At 38.8% G+C, this 23,243-nt stretch overlaps 1 protein-coding gene across 1 annotated transcript in view; it reads left to right on the top strand.

Annotated features, from left to right (window-relative positions):
* Positions 1–18,872: 18,872 nt before the first annotated feature.
* Positions 18,873–23,243, top strand: part of LOC140169824 (uncharacterized) — a 37,961-nt gene continuing 33,590 nt past the window's right edge. Inside the window, exons 1-2 of the mRNA XM_072193126.1 lie at positions 18,873–18,975; positions 20,046–20,425. Coding sequence (XP_072049227.1) covers positions 20,071–20,425 — 355 coding nt within the window. The 5' untranslated portion in view covers positions 18,873–18,975; positions 20,046–20,070. The remainder of the gene's footprint in view (positions 18,976–20,045; positions 20,426–23,243) is intronic.

Raw genomic sequence — 23,243 nt, 5'->3', positions numbered from 1 at the left:
GAAAATTCTAAAGAAAGAATAATGGTACTTATGTCCATCTTACTGAGCACAACATATACCTTAATGAATCTTGTCAATGCAGACAATTCGATGTGATTTCACTCGCTCGGAAACGTCAGTTTTTTTCATTGGATATTTTGTCAATCTAAATTCACAAATGATCCCACTTTTTTATCGAAATGACTTTCATGTGTGTATGTTGCATGTTCTTGTCAAAATATTTGCGCCAAGGACATAAAAAAATAAATGTAGATATTTATACAGCGCTTTATGCCGTAAACAGCCTCAAGGCGCTTTACATTTATTCCGCCGTCATTAGAATATGTCGGAACCACGTTTGCAGCCTACAAGTGGCGCAGGGTCCATCAGTACAGCTTCCTATTGCACCTGGGTGGGGTGAGGCAAGCGAGACAAAGCGCCTTGCTCAAGGGCGCAACACGGTGGTGGACCGGGGAATCGAATCCACGCACGTCGAGCAAGCTCTCAGATTATGAGTCCAAGGCCGTAACCACTGAGCCACCGTGCCCTCACGTGGGTTGCTGCATTTAGCATCCATCAAAATGGATGAAATGTTTTTGCAGAGGCTTTTAGCACAAAATAAATTGGTATTTGCTGTGGAAGTTGTGTTCAAACGTATATTCATTTCCAGCGCCACGTATAAACAAACTAGAAGCCAACAGTTTTGCCCATATCACATCAAATTTCTCTGGCAACTAAACCTTAATGTACCACCTAACTCGATGGCATTATTGGCGTGATTACTGTTGTCATGATATTAGATATGTTAGAAGTGATACGAGTTAACAGGCGAACTACATGTCAAAGTTAACTTGCGTTCTAAATATTGTGTTTTCTATAAACGTGATAAACTGCTTTGAATGAGGCACTGTGATAAATTCCGCCCAAAAGTACACGAAGGGAACGTACCAGTGCAATAAGTACTAAGCAATGGAGCATATCTCCGTGCTGGTCTCTGAACAAACATTATAGCCTGTTCAATAGAACCTTGTGATCAATCCGTATAGACATTACTATCCATAATATAGTGATGTGTATTTGGTAGACATTTTACAACAGATATTAAAATATCTGTTGTACCAACAAAGTAAGCATTTCGCCTTAGCTGGCAAATTACGTCATACAGATCTCTTTTGTCATTATGGAACTCAATAGATCTTTTCATTCATATTGGGCACCTTTTTTTTTTTTTACAGAAAAACATAAATTAGTCCAGTTGTGTGTCAGTTAATTATTGTCATTATGATTATGTGTTATACAGGGTATAGCTCGAGTGCACACCGCCTGTATCTTGTGAAGTTCCAAAGTCTTTCTTCTTTCTTAGGTCGATAAAAATTCTACTAGTTCGTCCAATATTTTAAAACTCATAGCTCGACCAATAAATACGGGCTCAATCGATCCAATTTTATATCACACTTGGGCACAAGAAGCACAGACCCAAGCTTGATATAAGTTACACACAGATAAGGGCCAAGGGTTATAAACTCAACCAATAAAGTATCGAAACGATTATAGATGTTAAGATATAAAACTTATTTAATGTATATAAAGCGCAACTTTCTCCTGCGCATTTTGATACCTCTTTTGTTGCTCTACGATATCATTTAGTCGAGTTATGGGCGCCTGAGTGGCTTCAAGTCGGATTTTAAAAGTTGCACTTAGCTCCTATTCAAGCCAAATGCGTTGCACTGTAACCAATAAATGACCATTGCTTTTGTCCGCCAAATTCAAATGAGTGTATGTGATGGTGGGCACACCAAGTATTCAGATGTCAGCAGAAAGAGTTCATGAGATAAGTCAGAGGTAAGTAAAGGGTAGCAAGTATTGAAGTTGGAAGTCGAAGGATTAAAATAAAGTAAAGTTCATGGTTAAGTAAACAGAGCACATCTTTGTCTTGATGTTGTGTGTGTGTGTGTGTGTGTGTGTGTGTACACGACGAACGCATTTGGCTTGAATAGGAGCAAAGTGCAACTTTCAAAATCCGACTTGAAGCCACTCAAGCGCCCATAACTCAACCAAATGATATCGTAGAGCAACAAAAGAGGTATCAAAATACGCAGGAGAAAGCTGCGCTTTATATACATTAAATAAGTTTGTGCTATATATTTCATTTCCCGATATATCTGACCATCTATAATCGTTTCGATACTTTATTGGTTGAGTTTATAAGGGTTTATTGGAGATTATTTAAAATCTTTAAAACGCTATTCTTTGCATGCTATGACCACTAAAGCACCCAACTTGACCACCAAACACGATACCCATTTATGGTAATCACATTTCATCTTATGTGTCCGGCTATGCGCTGTGGCGTTTCGCCATGCTTTGACGTATCGAGCTGCAATTTCGCACAGTGACAATTTCGCACAATTGCGCAAGAGTTTATGGGTACGCACGCAAATTGTAACAAATCTTAGAAATTAACCAATTTTTTGCCCTTATTCTGTTCACTTCGCTCCAAAGGCCAATGGTCAAAATGTGTCAAATTAATAAACTTTTTAATTCTGATTTCTTTTCCATTGTGTTACAGCAAGAACAGGAGCGGATGGGTTAGAGGTTTTAGTATCGTTAGAGAAAGTTTATATAATAACGATACCTAATCCGGAGCCTGGTATGTGGCTTTTACAAGTCAGCAGTACAGGAGTTCACACTTTGAGAGCAACAGCAAAAAGTCAACTTGATTTCAATTACGGATTTTCAAAAAACCAGGCGTGCGATTTGGATGAAACGATGCGGAGGCCGATCAGAGGTAGGTGAACTTAGGAACGGTATCACGATCGGGATCACGATTAGGATATACAGAGGTGAACATAACTGATATCATAATTCTTTGGCTTACTTTAGATGGAAAGGCACGGCGTCCCATAACCAAAGTGACTTATAATTACTCATAATAGGGTACTTCAACTGGTGTCAGGGACGCCAGATCAACCCATGTTCAGCTTCTCGGGCACATGATTATCATCGAAAACCGGTAAACCCCATCAACCAGACCTGGAGAGGTAGACACTGTCAATCCTGCACTGAACCAATGGTGAATTGCTCCTACCGCTAGAAAGTCCTGACTGAACATGAGCTAAACAAACTGTTAGGAACTCTGCAACATCGGCTAGGGAAGCCGGAGATGGGTTGATCTGGTGCTCCTGATACTACCTGAAATACCTCCTGCGTCTGGAATTATAGAATTATAAGTCACTCTCTTTGACGGACACCTTGGTTTTCTAGCCTGTTGAGAAAGTCCTGCTGCAGTGAAGCACTTGGCGAAATGTTCCTTGGAATCATATGGAAGAGTCTTGATCATCGTCAGCAGAGGCACTGCTGATCTGTCCGAGTTTCAAAAAGGTTGCTCTTGCACAGATAGTGGACTGTCCTTTCCCCCTCCGACCCAAAAGGGCGAGTAGAGGAGGCCCACTTCTGCTTCAATCAGTAGGTGTCTTCAGTCTCCAGGACTCAATGTGAGCGGAGGGAAGGCGTATGCTGTTATAGCTTCCAGTTCCCATCCGAAGGTACTAATAAGTGTAATAGGTGGGAAGCTAGTTACAATTTGCTGCAAACAAGTTAATCTTGGACTATTTATCCAGTTCAACAATCACTTGCCGGTCCCCGTATCGAGACTCCAATCTACTGACGTGATTCATACCTTTTGACCTTGGAAGTGGGGCTTGGGGCATGTCACCAAATCACAAAGTATCAGCCATCTTGTAGTCCAACCCTGCAAGAAGAACGCCCGGATAGTGATTCTGTGGCACCGGACCCGGGACAGCAGCTGTACTGTCAGGGCAAAATGGCCCACCAAGAATCCCACCTTGGCAATTGGTGTACTCAAAATGTTATTGCATTGCAGCCAGACAACTTCAGCCTTGGAAGGCAGACCCGTAGAGCAAGATAAATCCGGCAAAAATCCGAATATTGATATGCCATTACTCGTTGACTGCCGATAAAACGCCCAATAAAGACTTAGTCACCGGACCGCGCCGGCCAGTTAAAGTACATGCCCTATCACACCACTCCACACCATACATAAATTCTCCCAGTCACATTTCCCAAATATGAAATTAAAAAATTCAAATTTTAATTTACTTCTTTTAAAGTTTGGCAGAGGCGGGGTTCGAACTCACGGCGCAACGCTTAGTACTCTATGAGCCTAGCGCCTTAGACCACTCGGCCATTTGTCTTCTTGTTATTCATCTGAAACTTATTTAAAAATATTATCGCAACTTCAACATAGGCCTACCACGTGACAAGCAAAGGCAGAAAACGTATTATATTTTGGAATTTTATCTGCTTAAAACATTAATGTGTATTATAATAGAGCTACCATTATTTATATTGTTGAATTCTCAAGCGCATAGAGACAATTAATACGAGCGTCCTATGATACATACACAATACATAAAATCGATTTTGATCTTCGGCATTACTCGGTGACCTCCGATAAAACGCCCAATAACGCCGGTCAGTTAAAAAAAATGCTTAAGTACATGCCCTATTGAGATAAGCAATCCTTTTGTGATATGTCCATTCATCCATATAATAATAGCAATCAGATTTTTGGATGGATGTTTTACACAGTGATTGGAGAAGAAGCTATGTAAATTCAGCATCGAAGTGGTTACGTAATTCTCTTGGTTACCGGATCACGCTACTTTGGTATGCCTTCGAGTGCCATATACTTTTTGTGGTGATCATTTCGATCGTGGTTCATTACTCTAGCGCGTGATCCCGTTGACATAGTAACATTACGTAACTTCGATACTGAATAATCAAAAGTACATGTCTACAAATTGACAAGGACAACTCCTTTTGTCAAAATTGTTTTCACCTATTGCTCAGTATGTTAATTAATCCGATTAATTACGTAATTTCGCCAGCGTATGATATATCAGTACTAATATGTAGGCCCAAGGAGGTTAGATATAGAAAGAAGAGGAAATAGATTACGTATCGCATATTGGTCCTTTGTGCCTATTAGAGTTTCCGCGCCAAGGGGAGGAAGAAAAAAAGGAAGGAGGGGGGAGGAGAGAGAGGGAGAGGGAGACCGATGGAGTCACAGGGCTCTAAATTACATAGGCGTAGATCGGGGGGGGGGGATAAATGCCACAATATTTTGCCAGGGGGATGGTCAATATAATCACCCCCCAATATTGACGCCTGTGTATTGGTTTGTGTCGAAATTAACCTCATATTTGGCCATTTTATAGCCACAAAATGCCGTTTTTAGCGCTTTGCGCGAATTTATTCCACTTTTGTCCCATATTTCACCAGTTTAGTTTCAATAGGCCTATGCTAAAATTTTCGCGCGCATTTGTACCATAAGGTTCACTGTACTGGGTACTTTTAAAAAATCCTAACCTAACCTAAACATAACTTTAACCCTTAGATTGGAGCTCTACTAGAAGTAAAAATATAGATAGTGAACGAATTTAGTATTTCTATATCTATGTGAGAATGATACAATAGAGGCCCTGCATGAAATTATTGATTGGCTCCAAACAAAGGTTTTCAACCGGTGTCCTTCACCGTAGTTATGGCGGAGTGCAGTCCATTCAATCAAATGTTGTCATCAACCTATTTGATCGTAGTGCAGGATTATGTGTGTGAGACGAACTGTCACGGTAGATTGCAATCATGCTTTTGTTGAATGCATTTGAGTAGTCCGCCATATTTACGGGATGATACGTCGCATGCAAGGCCTCTATATGACATGATGAACATAGTCATTGATGCATCAGTTTTAAAATAGACTAGGCGGTTACCCATATTTGGCGGTTCTCGGCTGGGCGCGATTACCAGGCTGATGGTGACATGCCCATATGACAATGTTTACTAATTTGACCTCAGATGACCCCAGGGTGACATTGGATGACCCCAAAATGACCTAAACTTATAACTCTAAATGTTGACTGTACCTACCAAGTTTCATGCCCATATATGAGCTTTTACTAATTTGACCTCAGATGACCCGTGGTGACCTTGGATGACCCCAAAATGACCTTCAAAAAATGCTGCTTTAAATGTTGACCGTACCTACCAAGTTTCATGCCCATACGACACTTTTTAGTAATTTGACCTTAGATGACCCCTGGGAGGGGACCCCGTGGTCAGATGACTTAACGAACATAAACATCTTCTTGCCAGCACAGAACTATACCCACCCACCGAGTTTGAGCCCCGTAGGACCTAGTTTCATGCCCATATGACAGTTTTTAGTCATTTGACCTCAAATGACCCCTGGGAGGGAGCCCGGGGTCGGACGACTTAACGAACATAAACATCTTCTTGCCAGGACAGAACTACACCCACCCACCGAGTTTGAGTCCCGTACGACCTAGTTTCATGCCCATATGACAGTTTTTAGTCATTTGACCTCAAATGACCCCTGGGAGGGGGCCCCGGGGTCGGATGACTTAACGAACATAAACATCTTCTTGCCAGGACAGAACGTCACCCACCCACCGAGTTTGAGTCCCGTACGACCTAGTTTCATGCCCATATGACAGTTTTTAGTCATTTGACCTCAAATGACCCCTGGGAGGGGGCCCCGGGGTCGGATGACTTAACGAACATAAACTTCTTCTTGCCAGGACAGAACTACACCCACCCACCGAGTTTGAGCCTCGTACGACCTAGTTTCATGCCCATATGACAGTCTTTAGTCATTTGACCTCAAATGACCCCTGGGAGGGGGGGCCGGGGTCGGATGACTTAACGAACATAAACTTCTTCTTGCCAGGACAGAGCTACACCCACCCACCGAGTTTGAGCCCCGTACGACCTACGACGGCCTCACATTAGCAGTCACAGACAAAACCTAAATCTACAGAATATATCCATTACTCGTCGATACTCGAAAGAGCTCAAAATAAATAACTTAGAAAATTTTCTTGATGTCCTTTAACATGTTTTCATAGTTAACCATCGTTAGCCATGGAAATCTATCATGAGAACTGACCGGTGACTAAGTCCGATTTATTGGGACGTTTATCGGCAGTCAACGAGTAATGCAACCGGACAAAAGAATGGTCTCATAATCAAAGTTGGTTGTCCTGTGTATGGGACCCCCCCCCCCCCCACCATCTCCACCACTCTAAACCCTTAGTGAGGATACATGATGTGTAAATGAGATAAAAACTACAGGGTGTTTTTCAATAACAAAAGTTTAACTGAACTAAAGCTCGATTTTAAGAGCACGTTGACTTCTTTCATTTAATACCAAACTAGGGTATTGTATCACTTTAAGTTCTATTAGACTTGGGCATATTTTGGTTCATGACCCTGTTTTAGTGGAATCGTCCTTAATGTACATGCAGGTTGTCAGTGATTAACTCTCTTCACGCGAGTGTCGACTGCAGACGACATGTTTAAAAAAAAATCAAAATTCAAAAATTTCAGAAATGTAAATTTTCATGACCATATTTGGAATCAGAATGAAAAATGCATTAAAATTAGTACAAACAAGCCTAGTATTGGTTCAGTAGTTCTTAAGATAGCTCTTGATATTTTGAGAAAATATTTCAAAACTTCAACTTCTTCCGTTGAAGCGCATGGCTAGCACGCAAAGCATTAAGTTATTCTTGTAAAACATTTGTACACTCTAAGTGGTCCGAATTGAATCACTAATAAAAATGGTTTTACAAAATCTGCTTTAAGGCAGTTTATAAACATCATTTTACAGGCTTACTTTGTAAGTCTTGCAAAATATACATTTTAACATACCGGTATACGATTTATTAGTTGTATCATTTAAAAATTTATATTTACATATGTATGTTTTATTTCATCTATGCCAAAGATTTAAAAAAAAATATGCCGAATTTTACTGGGTTTATTAACGCAAATCTGTGAACAGAATTTTACATGTTTTGTAAGCGTTCATGTAATCTGGTTACTGCAAGTAGTGAAATATCATGCACTACTTTGCGAAGTGTGGCAACATTTTACACAGTTTGTTTAAGGTTTGCTCATTTCTGATAAGAAGTATTTAAAAATGCACATTATTTTACACGTGTATGTATCTTAACACTAGAATTGTTTATTTCATGTATGCTATAGATCCAAAATATTGGCATATTGAATGTTACCCAAATTGGGTAACTTGCTACACATTTTACCCATTTACTTACTTAGAGTGTATGAAAAGTTACTAAAACTAAAATGCCACGTGTATGTATCACCTGACACTGACACCTGAGACCACTGGCTTTTTCTACCATCTCTTGTATACCTGACGGTCCATTACGGATCTTAGCTGCCCTACTACTTCCATTGTATATTCAGATACACTTACATTTCTTTCAAAAACCAAATGTGCTCAGCTTATTAATTTAATTTATTTTTGACAAATCCAAAATTTATTTACTCAGTTACTCTAGCTTTCACCATCCAGACTGATGGCTTGTTCACAAGTGATCTGGTTCACTACATTTCCCGCGGTTTTGGATGCAATCTCACTCCTCGGGATCAATGTTTGTTTTAGCAGTGCATCATGAACGTGACTGAGAGAGAAACAGCCGTCATCGGGGTTGATTGCTTTCCCTTCTTGCGGATCTGAATTGCTTCTCTGATTCTTCTGGATGCTGCATTTGAGTCTCTGTCTAATATGCCCCCTCCCAGTTGATAACATGTTTTTCTTGTGCAACGTGATCTGTTATTGCGGATGCTCGGATGTTGAAGCTTTCCTATTTGCCCTGGTGAACTTTTTGTCTTTAACTGTATCCGAGACACGGACTCCGAATTGCCTTCCTGTTTCACCCACATACGACTTATCAACCCAGCAAACACAAAATATTTATGTAGAGGTTATATAAAGGGTATAAAACGTTTTCATAACATTCAAAAAGATTTTTTGATAACCTACTGCAAATATTTTAACATAATGCTATTTAAATGGTGACAAAATATTTGGCAAAAATGTTTACAAAAAATAGTAACATTTTAAAAACATTTAAAAATATTGTTGCAGTGTGTTTTCATACAAAACGTTTTAAAACGTTTTTATGACTTTTATATAACCCGACATTTAATGTTATTAAAACCTCTTTACCTAAACCAAAAGCCAAAATAAAACGTTTTTAAAACATTTTGTGTTTACTGGGAAATTATTTGCTGGGAATTTCGTATACAGCGTCGCTGGCTTCTAAGATGTCTTTCTTGTCTTTGGGATGAACTAGGATGCTTTTGAGTGTGTTGGTTGGTCTCATAACTGTAGAGATTTTATGTTTTTTAAAATCCTCTGGAGTTGTTCAGACAGCCTTTCAACATAAGGGATAACTACCATTCCTTTTGATGTAGTTTCGTCCGTTTTCTTTGACGACTTTGTTTCTTTGGTTGTCACTTCCATCTGGTGTTTGACTCCGTCAAATGCCCACTTAATAGGGTAACCACTGTCCATTAAAGCGTTGATCTTACGCTCCTCTGGCACTTTGTCTGCTTCGTCCGTCACTATGTTCACCTTCCTGTCCATGAGGGTTCTACACCGTGCTTCTGGTGGAGATAATGTTTAAGTAAACTTAATACTGCCAGTAGGGTTGATGGTGTTTAGATGTTCTGTTAACATAATTGTAGAGTCTTTCTGAATAATCTCAAATACATCATCAAAATATCTCCTCTAATATTTTGGGTTGCAATCAAGTGGTGCTCTCATGGTGGCTTCTTGCTCTAATCACTCCATGAAAATATTAACCACGATTGCGCTGACCGGACTTCACATTGCTGAATCAAAGATGGTGGAATACTTGTCCATATAAGCTGAAATACGTGGTGGTGAGAATGAATGGTAAGAAATCAATGATGTCTTCAGTGTTTAATTCTGTTCTGTCTTTGAGGGTTTCGTCGTCTTCCAGCCGTCTCTTGACGATGTCGAGACATTTTTCTATGGGAGTATTTGTGAATAGCGAAACGACATCATGTGAATTAAAAATATCACCATCGTCGATGCATATGCCCATCATCTCCTCCGTTAGAGACTTTGCATTGACCGCATGGCATTCAGATGTGCCGACTAAAGCTTTTGGAGGTCTGATAGCCAATCGACCATGTGCAGTCAACTATGGGGCGGATCGGATTCCCAGGTCTATAAATCTTGGTGGTACAGTAGAGTCTGAGGGCATTTTCCGCTGTGGGATACAACAATCTGTGCCGACCTTCGTAGATCTTATCCTCTGATTGGAGCCCTTTCTTGTGTACCGTGGGGTCTTTGCTCAGCTCGTGTTTTGGTCACTGAGCATCTCTTTAACCGTTTGTTCATAACTATCTTTGGTCTGTACTACGGTGCACTTCCCTTTATCAGCACCCATTATTAACAGATCATTTGTTTTCTTTAGCTCACCTAATGTCACTCTTTCCTCCTTGGTGATGTTGAATTTCGGGAGTTTTCAAAGTGTCAACTACTTCTGCTCTAAGACTCTGGGCCTCATCCCATGGCAATTTCTTACACGCCGATTCACACGCCACGATGCCACGATGCTCTTTCTCTCTCAGACACGTATATGACGCACTGCTAATACAAACTTTGATCTCAAGGAGTGAGATTGCAGTGCACCAAATCACTTGTGATCAAGCCATCAGCCTGGATGGCAAAAGCTCAAGACATTGAGTAAATAACTTTTGGATTTGTCAAACAAAAATTAATTAACCTTATCTATAGTCCTACCGATGCATCTGTTCACGGGTGCTTAGCTTATGGCAACAATTTTTTATTTAAACTTTTTATGTGTTGCAACTTTCCATTTTTTCTTCAATTCACTGTTGCAGGTCTTTCAAATCAATTACTTATCCAGGCCCATCAGCTTCTCCATCCAGGTCTTTTCCAGAGTGTGGAATTCCTCAACCTCAGAGGCGAGGTAATTGCTCGCTATAACTTAGATCATTACGACGAACATCGCCGTCTTTACCTTATTCCTAACATCGACCCACGAGATGATTACTTCCACATTCGCATAGTAGGAGTGGATCATACAAACAAAACCTTCCATAGACTTACACCATCTGCTGTTAACAGCTTTATACCAGGTAAGCAGCCTTATACCAGGTACAATGCCTAATAGGTTTAAATAAGGAGCACATCCCTGTCACCCTACGCAACACAAAAGTGGTTAACCAACACTAGTGGAAATTTAAGATGAAAATTCTTTCAAAAGGATGAGAAAAACAATGAAAATTGAAAATGTTCTAATTTCGATGAAATTTTCTCTGTTGCTGTATTAAAATAGCTCAATTATTGGCTATATAAACTGGTTAAAATGTACTTCTTTTTTGAAGCACGAAGACCATCACACACATGTGGAGTTTACAATCTCCCATGACATTCTGTCACTGCAAACTCAAGCCTCCAGCTTTTATACACCAGAAAACCCAAAATCTATTAATAAACCATCTCATGACATACTTTCAGATTGTAAACAAAGTTAAATAATTAAATTAAATTACTCAGGGCACATCACACTAGCAAACTTTATTGTTACAAAAACTTAAACTCTCACTGTGACATGTTCAGATAAGTGTCTTGCTTGAGAAAACACATCTCAATATTTGGTGTGTCCACCCCTTGCCAGTTGAAGGTCATTTACGCGACGTGACATTCCCTCGACCATGTTTGCCAAGGTCTCTTGTGGAATATCTCCCCAGCAAGCAATGAGGGCGTGTCTAAGTTCCTGCAGGGCGATTGGTTGCTTGTCCATGTTACCTATCCTGCGGGATACTTCTGCCCATAAGTTCTCTATAGGTTTCATATCCGGACGCAAAGCCGACAAGTCCAGGTTTCTAAATTCTCATTTTCAAGGAATTCCCTCACGCGTAGCTCTCTGTGCGCCGTGGTGTTGTCATCTTGGATCACGAAATTGTTCCCGAAGTCTCTTCTTGCAAACGGAAGCCTAACTGTATCAAGAACATACCTGGTTCATTTGTCCTTATAGCATTCAGAGGTGTGATTTCGACCTACTGTGAAATGCTCCACATACTGTACTGTGATTCCACCACCATCTCCCTGGACTCTAAGAGGTATAAAATCCTCAAGCAGGGCTTGACCAACCTGTCTTCGGACCTTGAATCGGTCATCTTGTCTGTAGAGGAGGAACTGGGCCTCTTCACTGAAGATCACGTTACGCCAGTGGCCTACTGTCAACTCCCTTTGTCTCTGTTACCAAAGCAAGCACGTATGCCGATGTCTTTGCAGAAGTATCGGCTTTCTTATTGGTCGTCTTGCGCGAAAACCTGCACTAACCAGTTTATTGTTCACAAGTTTCCTGGTAACAGGCGCGTATGGACCTCAGCCATTCTGTTCGTAGCCGGGATGCAGACTTCGTGCGGCCATTGCGGCAAAGTCTCAGGAGAGATCGGTCTTCCCTAGCGATTGTCTTGTGGAGCCGACCTGACCTTGGTCTAGGTGTAGTAGTTCCGGTCTCTCAACGTCTCTTCAAAGACTGCACCTTATGTAATTCCTAAAGCGGCACCAACATCTTTCTGTTTTTAGCCGCAATTACGTAAGTCAATGACGCGGGCGTATAAATCTCCGCTCAACTCGTACCCCATGATCAGAAATATCGTATACAACAGACAGATGCAACAAAGTAAAGCTGGTTTCTTCACACCGTAATGCAAAAGCTAATGTAACCTTATGAATCATTTCGCTCAAATAACTGCGAAATGGATGCCCGATGGTTCATTGGTCAGGCATAAGAAGCCATTGTCCTAGGATGTGATATGGAATAGTACCTAAGACTTTGCCACACACCCGTAATCCATTTTGCATGCTGACGGGTCATTGATGGTAAGAAATCTGCACTTAAAACAGGGTTATGCAAAAAAAATACAAATATTCCAAACTTTTGTCCATGAATGTATAACTTAAAAGGTAATATATATTTATTTTACATTATGCAGACACAAAGTGTGTAAAGTGACCGTGTATGTTCATGAGATGTAATGAGACTAGAAGAGTTGCACATTCGTTCCCTCTCTTTCTCCCTTAGACTGGTTCTATTTTGAAATTATGCGCTTTTTAAAACATCAATCGGCAGGTTCGCGTAAAAGCTGGCAACTAAATTATTTTGGTTAATTCGGTATGCTTAATTCGAATATTTATCTGCCAAGTTAGATGGGAACCCCGTGACCTTAAAAAGACCCCAACATGCTCATATAGGGGCAAAAATTAAAAATTCTCCAAATTAACTAAAAACATATCAAACTATTCGTCTGGGTCTAAGACTCACAAAATTTGCGCGTAGGACATATAGTTACAAAGTTAAGAGGCTCAACAGGTCCACTAGTGGAAGTTTTGGATGAGAAAACGGACATTTTGATGAGAAACGGCCAAAATGGCTAGAATTAAAATTTTCTCATTCTTTTGGATGAGAAACTTCCTGGTGTGTGTGTCAATCGTTATTGTCTTATTAAAACTGGTGAGAATTGCTAATCCCCGCTGAGCTCAAAATAAACATTATTTTCTCATCCAAAAGAATGAGAAAATTAAATTCTCGCCATTTTGGCCGTTTCTCATCAAAATGTCCGTTTTCTCATCCAAAACTTCCACTAGTGTAGGCATCATGATACTCTATGTACTGCTGGATATATTTTTTCTCGTGTTTTGTCTTAATTTGATTTGTCTGATGACCATGGTCACAAATCCCCAACAATGAGGTTATCATACTAGCACGTGTTACTGTACGATATTCTAGTATAGGTTTTGTTTTTGTTTTTCGGGTGCTAAATTTTTTCTTGAGAAAAAGGCATTTTTGTGATTTTTCTTGTATTGTCCACAATGTTAAAGATATTTTTGTTTTGATTCGTTTGTCAAAATGGAAACTCGGGTGGCTTTCAAAATAGAGTATCATGTGTCCACGGCCATGATGATTAAGATAACAAAGTTTGAATTGACGATAAAAATCCTCTTATTGCCATTATATACCAAGAGAGATTTTCCAATTCAGAACAAAATATTTGAACCGTATTTTACGAAAAATTTGAATATTAAGCTGTTAAAAAAAAAAAAAAAAAAAATTTGGTTCATTCAGGTTGCATGAGATATGATATGCATAGAAATGATCAAAAATGTTGGTTTTCTAGCACTTTAGAGATATCATATTTTCAAATTACTGCAGATATCTAGTTTTGTCGATTGTGTAGGCCTATACATTTTAAACATTGAATATTGATAAATGATTGATTGATTATCGATAATCGATTATCGATAATCGATAATCGATTATCGATTTTCCTCCACCACCCTCAACTACACACATATTATCCCCCCTAAATTTCCTCCGATTTTCGTAAAACTGCATGCAAACTGTTCAAGTTCAAGGGATTCAGGAAAAGTATACTTTTTATCATTCAATTGAATCCTTTTGACCCATATACAACAAGGAAATCGACTTCTTAATGGGATTCGTGGGGCCAGACAAATAATTTGACACGTGTTTGAAAGTATTATTGGAATAAAAAATAAATTTTGTCCCCTTTGCGATCATATGGGGTCATTTGTGTGGGTTTTTTAGATTCACGGTCTCAAATATTGCTTGGAAGGCAACAGATTCGAGTTCAGCATACCCAAATTTAAAAAAACAAAAAACAAGCTGGTTGCGAACTTTTGCGCAAAATTGCCGCTAGGAATGCATTTTTTTTCTTCAAAATACAACCAGTCTACCTTTCTCTCTTCCTTTCGCTACTTTTTTTTTTTGAGGGAGGGGGGGTCGCCAGTGTGTTTCGCACCCCACACCACTATAGCGACGGCCCTGCCTGAATATGCTGAAAGCCCTCTTTTTCTTTTTGTGTCACTGGAATACCAGATACCAGGAGTAAGATATCAGGGCAAGCAGAGCTTTTTACTATACCCGACAAGTGTCCGGGGGGACAACTGCACGCAATGTTTTATCATTACAACAGTCAGTAGACAAAAGAATGCCATGAAGAATGCAATAAATCAAAAACTAAATCAAATTGAAATTTAATATAAATTACTATAAAGACTAATTTCCTACAGGGAATCGAACCCACAACCTTTAGCAGGAAAATCATCTATACAGCGATTTAGAGCGATTTTTTAGCTTTTGTCATCACAGCTCCAACACTTTTGATATTGTAGATGTGTGCTCTGTGAAAAACACAAGACAATTGTTTTAATTACATGTCTCGCAGAATTACTGCTTAAATTCGTAATCCCAAGTCTAATCATGTCAGTTTATTTAGACATTTTTAACAATCTTTAAATGTTTTTCGTGATTTTAGCACCGTCTCTTGAGGTGCAATCGCTAGTTCGACACAAATTTGGTTCATTCAGGTTGCATGAGATATGATATGCATAGAAATGATCAAAAATGTTGGTTTTCTAGCACTTTAGAGATATCATATTTTCAAATTACTGCAGATATCTAGTTTTGTCGATTGTGTAGGCCTATACATTTTAAACATTGAATATTGATAAATGATTGATTGATTATCGATAATCGATTATCGATAATCGATAATCGATTATCGATTTTCCTCCACCACCCTCAACTACACACATATTATCCCCCCTAAATTTCCTCCGATTTTCGTAAAACTGCATGCAAACTGTTCAAGTTCAAGGGATTCAGGAAAAGTATACTTTTTATCATTCAATTGAATCCTTTTGACCCATATACAACAAGGAAATCGACTTCTTAATGGGATTCGTGGGGCCAGACAAATAATTTGACACGTGTTTGAAAGTATTATTGGAATAAAAAATAAATTTTGTCCCCTTTGCGATCATATGGGGTCATTTGTGTGGGTTTTTTAGATTCACGGTCTCAAATATTGCTTGAAAGGCAACAGATTCGAGTTCAGCATACCCAAATTTAAAAAACAAAAAACAAGCTGGTTGCGAACTTTTGCGCAAAATTGCCGCTAGGAATGCATTTTTTTTCTTCAAAATACAACCAGTCTGCCTTTCTCTCTTCCTTTCGCTACTTTTTTTTTGAGGGGGGGGGGGGTCGCCAGTGTGTTTCGCACCCCACACCACTATAGCGACGGCCCTGCCTGAATATGCTGAAAGCCCTCTTTTTCTTTTTGTGTCACTGGAATACCAGATACCAGGAGTAAGATATCAGGGCAAGCAGAGCTGGTTACTATACCCGACAAGTGTCCGGGGGGACAACTGCACGCAATGTTTTATCATTACAACAGTCAGTAGACAAAAGAATGCCATGAAGAATGCAATAAATCAAAAACTAAATCAAATTGAAATTTAATATAAATTACTATAAAGACTAATTTCCTACAGGGAATCGAACCCACAACCTTTAGCAGGAAAATCATCTATACAGCGATTTCGAGCGATTTTTTAGCTTTTGTCATCACAGCTCCAACACTTTTGATATTGTTGATGTGTGCTCTGTGAAAAACACAAGACAATTGTTTTAATTACATGTCTCGCAGAATTACTGCTTAAATTCGTAATCCCAAGTCTAATCATGTCAGTTTATTTAGACATTTTAACAATCTTTAAATGTTTTTCGTGATTTTAGCACCGTCTCTTGAGGTGCAATCGCTAGTTCGACACACTATTAGTCCTACACGCTAGTTTGAATGTAAAATGCACTGCACCAGTCCGACACGTCGCTAGTCCTTATCTGGGAAACACTGATTCAGTCTGAAACTGGCATACATACATACACTCCCCACCCACACATCCTCACCCACCCCTACCCACTCACCTACCTACACACCTATATACATACAAAAGTTTCTGAGAAACGCAATTTGCCAAAGCAACATTGCGTTTACAAAAATAACATGAGCAAAAATGCATAAGCAATAGCAACCAAAAATTAAAAGAAGTGTGTTTAAAACAGTTTCCTGAAAGTGTTTCTAGTAGTGTTTTGTGGTAGACCATTCCATGCTTTGGCAAAAACAACGGGAAACCTGTGTTCTCCTGCAACAGAGTCGAATATGTCAATTGCAAGACGTGAGGTATAATTTTAAGATCTGAGCGGGCGAGCAGTAACATAATAAGAGAACATTTCAAGAGCATTATAAGCAGGTGCTTGATCATTAAGTGCTTTGTACACAAGAAACAAGATCTTAAAAGTTACTCTGTGTGACACATATTTAGACTAGCGACGTATCGGACTAGCGCATTGCATTTCAAGTTCGGACTAGCGGCGTGTCGGACTGGTGCCCTGCATTCCTGATTCGGACTAGTGGCGTGTCGGACTAGCGGCTTGTCGAACTGGAGGGTGTACTCCGGTCCACCAGGTTCAACTCACTGACATTAACATGCATGTTAGACTTTCCAACAGTAACTCCAGTACCAACAGAAACAAAAATCTGTAAAATTATCTTAAGTCGCATCGGAAAAATACCCTTAAACCATTTTCTTTTCAAAAAATTTGTCATAATAATATGATGAAAACTAAAAGGTTAAGTCTGTTTTTGAAATCGCGACTCTTATTTGATTTTGCATGAAATTCCATTTGTCCGGGCATAAAGAACTTTAGTAGAAGATTGTCAGGTTAACATATTAATAAAATAGAATGTTTGTAATCCTTTCAGTTCCACCATCCATTACATCCCTTGTATTGAATGAGGCTGGCTCAAGGAACGATGACCAAGATGGTAATCCCAATAACACTGATGCCGTCCTGAATGAAGGATTTGAATACTTCTTCGACTGCACAACGTCTGATCTTTATGTGAATGTTACATGGACTCTGAGGAATTATGCCGGTGGTATTCTACCTACCGAATTAGACGAAAACTGTAACGTGAGTCCATACATAGAGGAGTATCATTTGACTGCTGGTAGAGTGACATATGATGATCTACATAATGGCACCTTAGAATGCTTAGCTGGAGTACATACACAAACGATTACTTTCCAGGTTTGGAGTAAGTTAGCTGCATTTCCCACTAAATGATTAGTTTTGTTGCAAAAATGCACTGCGAGTGTCACAATGGTAAAACACATGCCTGAAACGAAATAAAGAGGGTACCTAAAGCCCAGTATCACACGTTCCATATTATTCACTGTTGTGGCCGCAAACTGCATATTTCCGGTCAAAGACAAATATTAAAATAAAAAGGTGTAAAACTATAAAAAAATATATATGTATCTAAAACGCATCTGAGCACCTCTTTCACCACTTATCAATTACAAACACGATAAACAGAGCTTGATGAATTGGTTATTCTTTTTGGCCACAACTTGTGACAAATATTCCTATAGTGTCTCTGACATAATGAAGAGCAAAGGGACTGGCCTATCCATATGCTTAGGCGAACTGCATACGACCACTTCACTGTTCAATTGTCGACCAATTTCCTGGCTATTACGTCACATATCAACTCATCTATATTGTAATCATAACATCTATAGTCTGATCGGTACGGAAAGCCCACAGCAATTTTGAATTTGTTCTCTAAAATTAAAAGAACCACTTTTAGCGGGAATTTTTGAAAGTATTGAAAGTATTGAAAGACTACAATGCCATGTTAAAAACAACACTATATGATATATTTTGTTCATTATTTTTACAGTATTAAATTCCCTTAAGTAAATTATTTTTTCAGGTTAACACACTAATGAATAGTAAATGAGAATGAAATGACCCTAATTGATTATCTAATTAATAATGTTTTAATTCACTTCAGCTCCACCATTCCTTGTATTGAATGAGACTGGCTCAAGGAACGATGACCAAGATGGTAATTCCAATAACGCTGATGCCGTCCTGATTGAAGGATTAGAGTACTACTTTGACTGCACAGTAATGTCTAATAGTCATGTGGATGTTACATGGACTCTGAGGAACGCAGCCGGTGAAATTCTACAAACTGAATTAGATGATAGTTCTTCAAGTACTGCAAACTATAACGCGGGTCTATTCACGGAGCAGTATCATTTGACTGCTGATAGAGTGACATATAATGGTCTACATGGGGGCACCTTAGAATGTTTAGCTAGAGGGCTAACACAAACGATTACTTTCCATTTTTGGAGTAAGTTAATCTTTGTTTTATTATTTGTAAATAAATTACTCAGTTATAGAAACAAACCCTCCCTGAGATTCCTTACAGCTTTTTGGGGGTATATGTTCAAATATTTGATTTTGTGACACTTACAAGAATACTAAAAATTAGCCAATTTAAACAACTTGAATCTTAAAGTTAAGTTAAGGAGGCTAAATTTTACCAGCATTTAGCTTTTTAATGTTCAAATTCCTCACCCAGCTTCATATTCATATTCATATTCAAATTCATATTCATATTCATATTCATATTCATATTCATATTCATATTCATATTCATATGCATATTCATATTCATATTCATATTCAATTTATTTCCATCAAAATCAACAACAAAAACTTTTCTTTATATAAAAACAAGATGGAGGAGCTTGTTTGCTTGTTGTGTATGGGTCAAGTTGTTCAAATTGTCGAGGCAAACGTCGCCTAGCTTAGGGGTTTCAGAAAAAAAATATTTTGTATTATCTACGATGTCTAGTTAGCACGCTACACAGCAAAGAGTCAATATTCCATAGGATCCAATGGGTTTTGTATTTATTTATTATATATCTTCTGAACTTGATATCGCAGATAGTAAAAACTATTCTTTTCCTAAATCCCTTGAACTTGAAGAATAGTTTGCATCCATTTTTTACGAAAATCGGAGCAAGTTTAATTTTTCACCCCTGTACAACATGCAAATTGACCTTGGACTTGTTGAGTCTCATAACTTGGTAATTATGTTTCCTACGCGCAAAAATATTACATTTTTGTGATTCTTAGACCCAGACAAATAATTCGAAATGTTTTTGGCAAATTTGGAGCATGCTTGGCTCTGTATATAAGACCACGTTTAAGGTGTAATTTCAGGTCATTGTATAAAGAAAGTTTCCTTCTGTGGCAGGATATCATCTATAGACTGTAATTATAGGACAAATTTCATTTACAAGGAAAGTGAAGTCAATGTTACATTGGATGATCACACAATTAAATGGCAATATGTGTTACATCCTACTTTGGATAATGATACGGTTGTATTATTTCCTTCTATAATACTTACAGGCAAACCACAAGCTAACTCACTAAAATGTATGTTGGAGATAACAATGGAGCACTCCCACCTCTTCCTTTAGGACCAGTAGTTGGTGCCACACATGAAGTCACAGTAGGTGACAATTTGATATTCACCTGCTATATTGAAGATGCTTTCCCTGATGTCGATATCAATTGGACATTGGCTGACGGAAGCACAGGGACAGAAACAAGGCTGAATGGCCAAGATATTGATACATTAATTGACGCGATGTGGAACACCGTCAATACGCTCCAACCTGCTTATCATCGTGTTGTTGAAGGGAATTGTGGTGATAATTTAACCTGTACTTCATACCATCCAGAGACTGGGGATATTCAAACAGCTTCAACAGAGCTTAGAGTCATGGGTAAGTAAGCAGTGCTGAAAAATCTTTGTATCATGGGTTGGGTTATGGACTACTTTCCATTAAAAGACTCCCCTGACCAAAGCGGATGGCCTAATTATAACCTGCACTTAGCCATCCATAAACCTGCCATGTAACTGACAGGCTAAAAATAGCATTGACATGCCATCCATATGACCTGAAACACAACACAGTCACTGTTAGGGGTAGTCAGAGTCGTTGTACTGATGAACCCTGCGTGGTTCCGATATATTCTAATGAGGCGGAATAAATGTAAAGCGCTTCGAGGCCGTCTACGGCATAAAGCGCTATATAAATATCTACATTTATTTATTTTTATAGCGAACCTTCGACATAGCGAACCTTTGACATAGTGAGCCTTTGACATAGATAGCCTTAATTTATATTTGACAAAGCGAACCTTATTCCATTTTGGACATATCAAACCCTCTTGTATAGAAAAATACCAATTAATTTATTTATCACAATTTCATAAGAATACATCAAAATAATAAACAAGTAAAGGTAGCTTAATGCCTTCAAACAACCGTGTAACCAGTGAGAGGCCCACCAGCGAAATCCTCAAGGGGCACCACCGGTGCACCTCCGTCCGGCAATTACAACATGGTCAAATCACGGACCAATACTGTTAGGAATTTTATAAATGTGAGCAAAGAATTGCACACAGCCATCTCTATCCAAAGGGTTTGCAAAAGAGTGTGCAGGTCCCGATATAAACACTGCGTGTAAACACGTCCATATATGCACCTCCCACACACCAACACAATACACATCAACAGAAAAAGTTTTAATATCCTTCCTCGTATGAGGGGACCAGAATAAACACCAGTAATCAATAGATGGACGAACAATGGTGAAGTAACATTTTAAAGTGAGCATTGGCTTAACCTTGTAAAATTAATTGACGATAAAAACAAACGAAGGGAAACATCTATATTTGGGGTAAAGGAACGAAATATATGGGGTATCCATGTAAGAAATATCATATGTTAAAAGAACACCTAGGTATCTGCACTCGTAAACAGCATCCCTAAGACACCGCTCTTACTCTGAGGAACAACGGACGGTTTGCGTGTCAGGAGCATAAATTTGGTTTTAGAATAATTTACTGTCAAGCCATTGAACACTCTATCCATTTAGTAAGCAAATTAACATCTTCTTGGACCAGTATAAAATCAAAACATTGATATATTGCATTGTACAAAACAATGCCATCTACGTACAAGGCTAATTGTGGCTGTACCCTGAGAGAAATGGACGCACATCTGGTCATTGATGGCACATATGAAAGACATTTTTTCCAAGTCTCATCAGTCAGATTCCTGAATGAATTGGTAATTAATTTATTCCTCGCGTTGTTCGTTGTTATTCCTGATGGTTCCTGATTCAGTATTATTAGAAAAATGCCATGCTCAACATACATTCATCACACCTGATAATTCCTGAAACGTCCTCATTAAGGGTAGACGAGGTATTGTTGGTCGAAGCAACCTAAAAATCGATTTTCATTATCCAGATCAATATATTATTGAAAATTAACACCTTGATGTTTTGAAAAAGTTCATTCTACAAATCGTATACTTTGCAAACCTGCTTAATTTATTGTTGTAAATGAGTTCTGTACGTTTTACAAAAGTTTTGTTGTTTTCGCGGCAGCCCTCTTTACAACGTAACTCAAGAACCGCAGCACCCTGAGAGGGACGCACATGTGGTCGAGTGGATAAGGCGCCCAGACTCATAATACATAGGTTTGAGTTCGAGTTGCTCGTGCCAACGATGGTTGTGTCAGTATTATTAGAAAAGGCACTTTATCACCTCATTGCCTGAAACTCCTGGGGGGTTGTGGTTGGGTTGATTCGATGTTTGTATAGATGTTTGTTTCAATGTTGCAATATTGGCGTTCATTACAAATCTGTATGCCTGCAAAATTGCTTAATTGTGTCTGTTCGGGTGTGTTTGATGTACAATTCTAGCAATTTGACCTGCGGGTCACGATTTGAGTTTGAAATAAAAAAAAAAACCTTCCTTCCTACCTATAAAAGTATATCTGTGATATTTTAATTCTTCTACACGTTCGCTATGAATTGACTGATGCAGTTTTTGCCAAAGCTCAATACCATTCGTAAGATGCTGTGAACTACCAATTCACAACAGTTTAAACTAATTAATAACCTTAAGGAATACAAGATGAGTGTCTATTAAAGAGGATTACTTTGAGTTGTGATATGTTCTTTTGTTATATGGCATTATATTAGTGGTAATTGGGATTGCTTAACTTTAAGCATGAATTGTCAGAACTATGAATGACTCCTTTGTGTTAGTGTAAGACCGATCAAATAGTTAGTGTCTTTTTCATATAAAGCGTATTATTGATTCTTCCCTTTTATAGCCAATAATTGGTATTTGCATTTTAGCTAACCTCAATAATCATGAATGACAAGGAAAAACATGACTGAAGAGGTTCATCAGGTCTGTTAATTAATCAGCTGTTTAGAGGAAAAACATGTTTGCCAATTAAGGTGTTTTAAAAACAGATTTTCCTGTTCGTCATGGTTTTTGTCCTTGTTGTTATGCTGTATTAGGCAGTGTTTGCAATCCACAAAGAGGATACCCCATGATTGAAAAGGAATGCATGGCAACATCAAGGAAAACTATTGGTACAATCAGGAAAAGTGGCCTGCTAGTGAAAGAAATGTCAGGCCCAAAGATGGACACCATGAGTAACATGAGTGCGCTAGGGACGTGGCACCAATAATAACGTGTTGGTAACGGTCTGCTAAGCTAAGTTGGAGGAAAAAAA

The sequence above is a fragment of the Amphiura filiformis genome, chromosome 14, assembly GCF_039555335.1.
Source record: "Amphiura filiformis chromosome 14, Afil_fr2py, whole genome shotgun sequence".
Lineage (NCBI taxonomy): Eukaryota > Metazoa > Echinodermata > Ophiuroidea > Amphilepidida > Amphiuridae > Amphiura > Amphiura filiformis.
The sequence above is the reverse complement of the archived record's forward strand: the minus strand, read 5'-3'. Positions and strand labels throughout refer to the sequence as shown.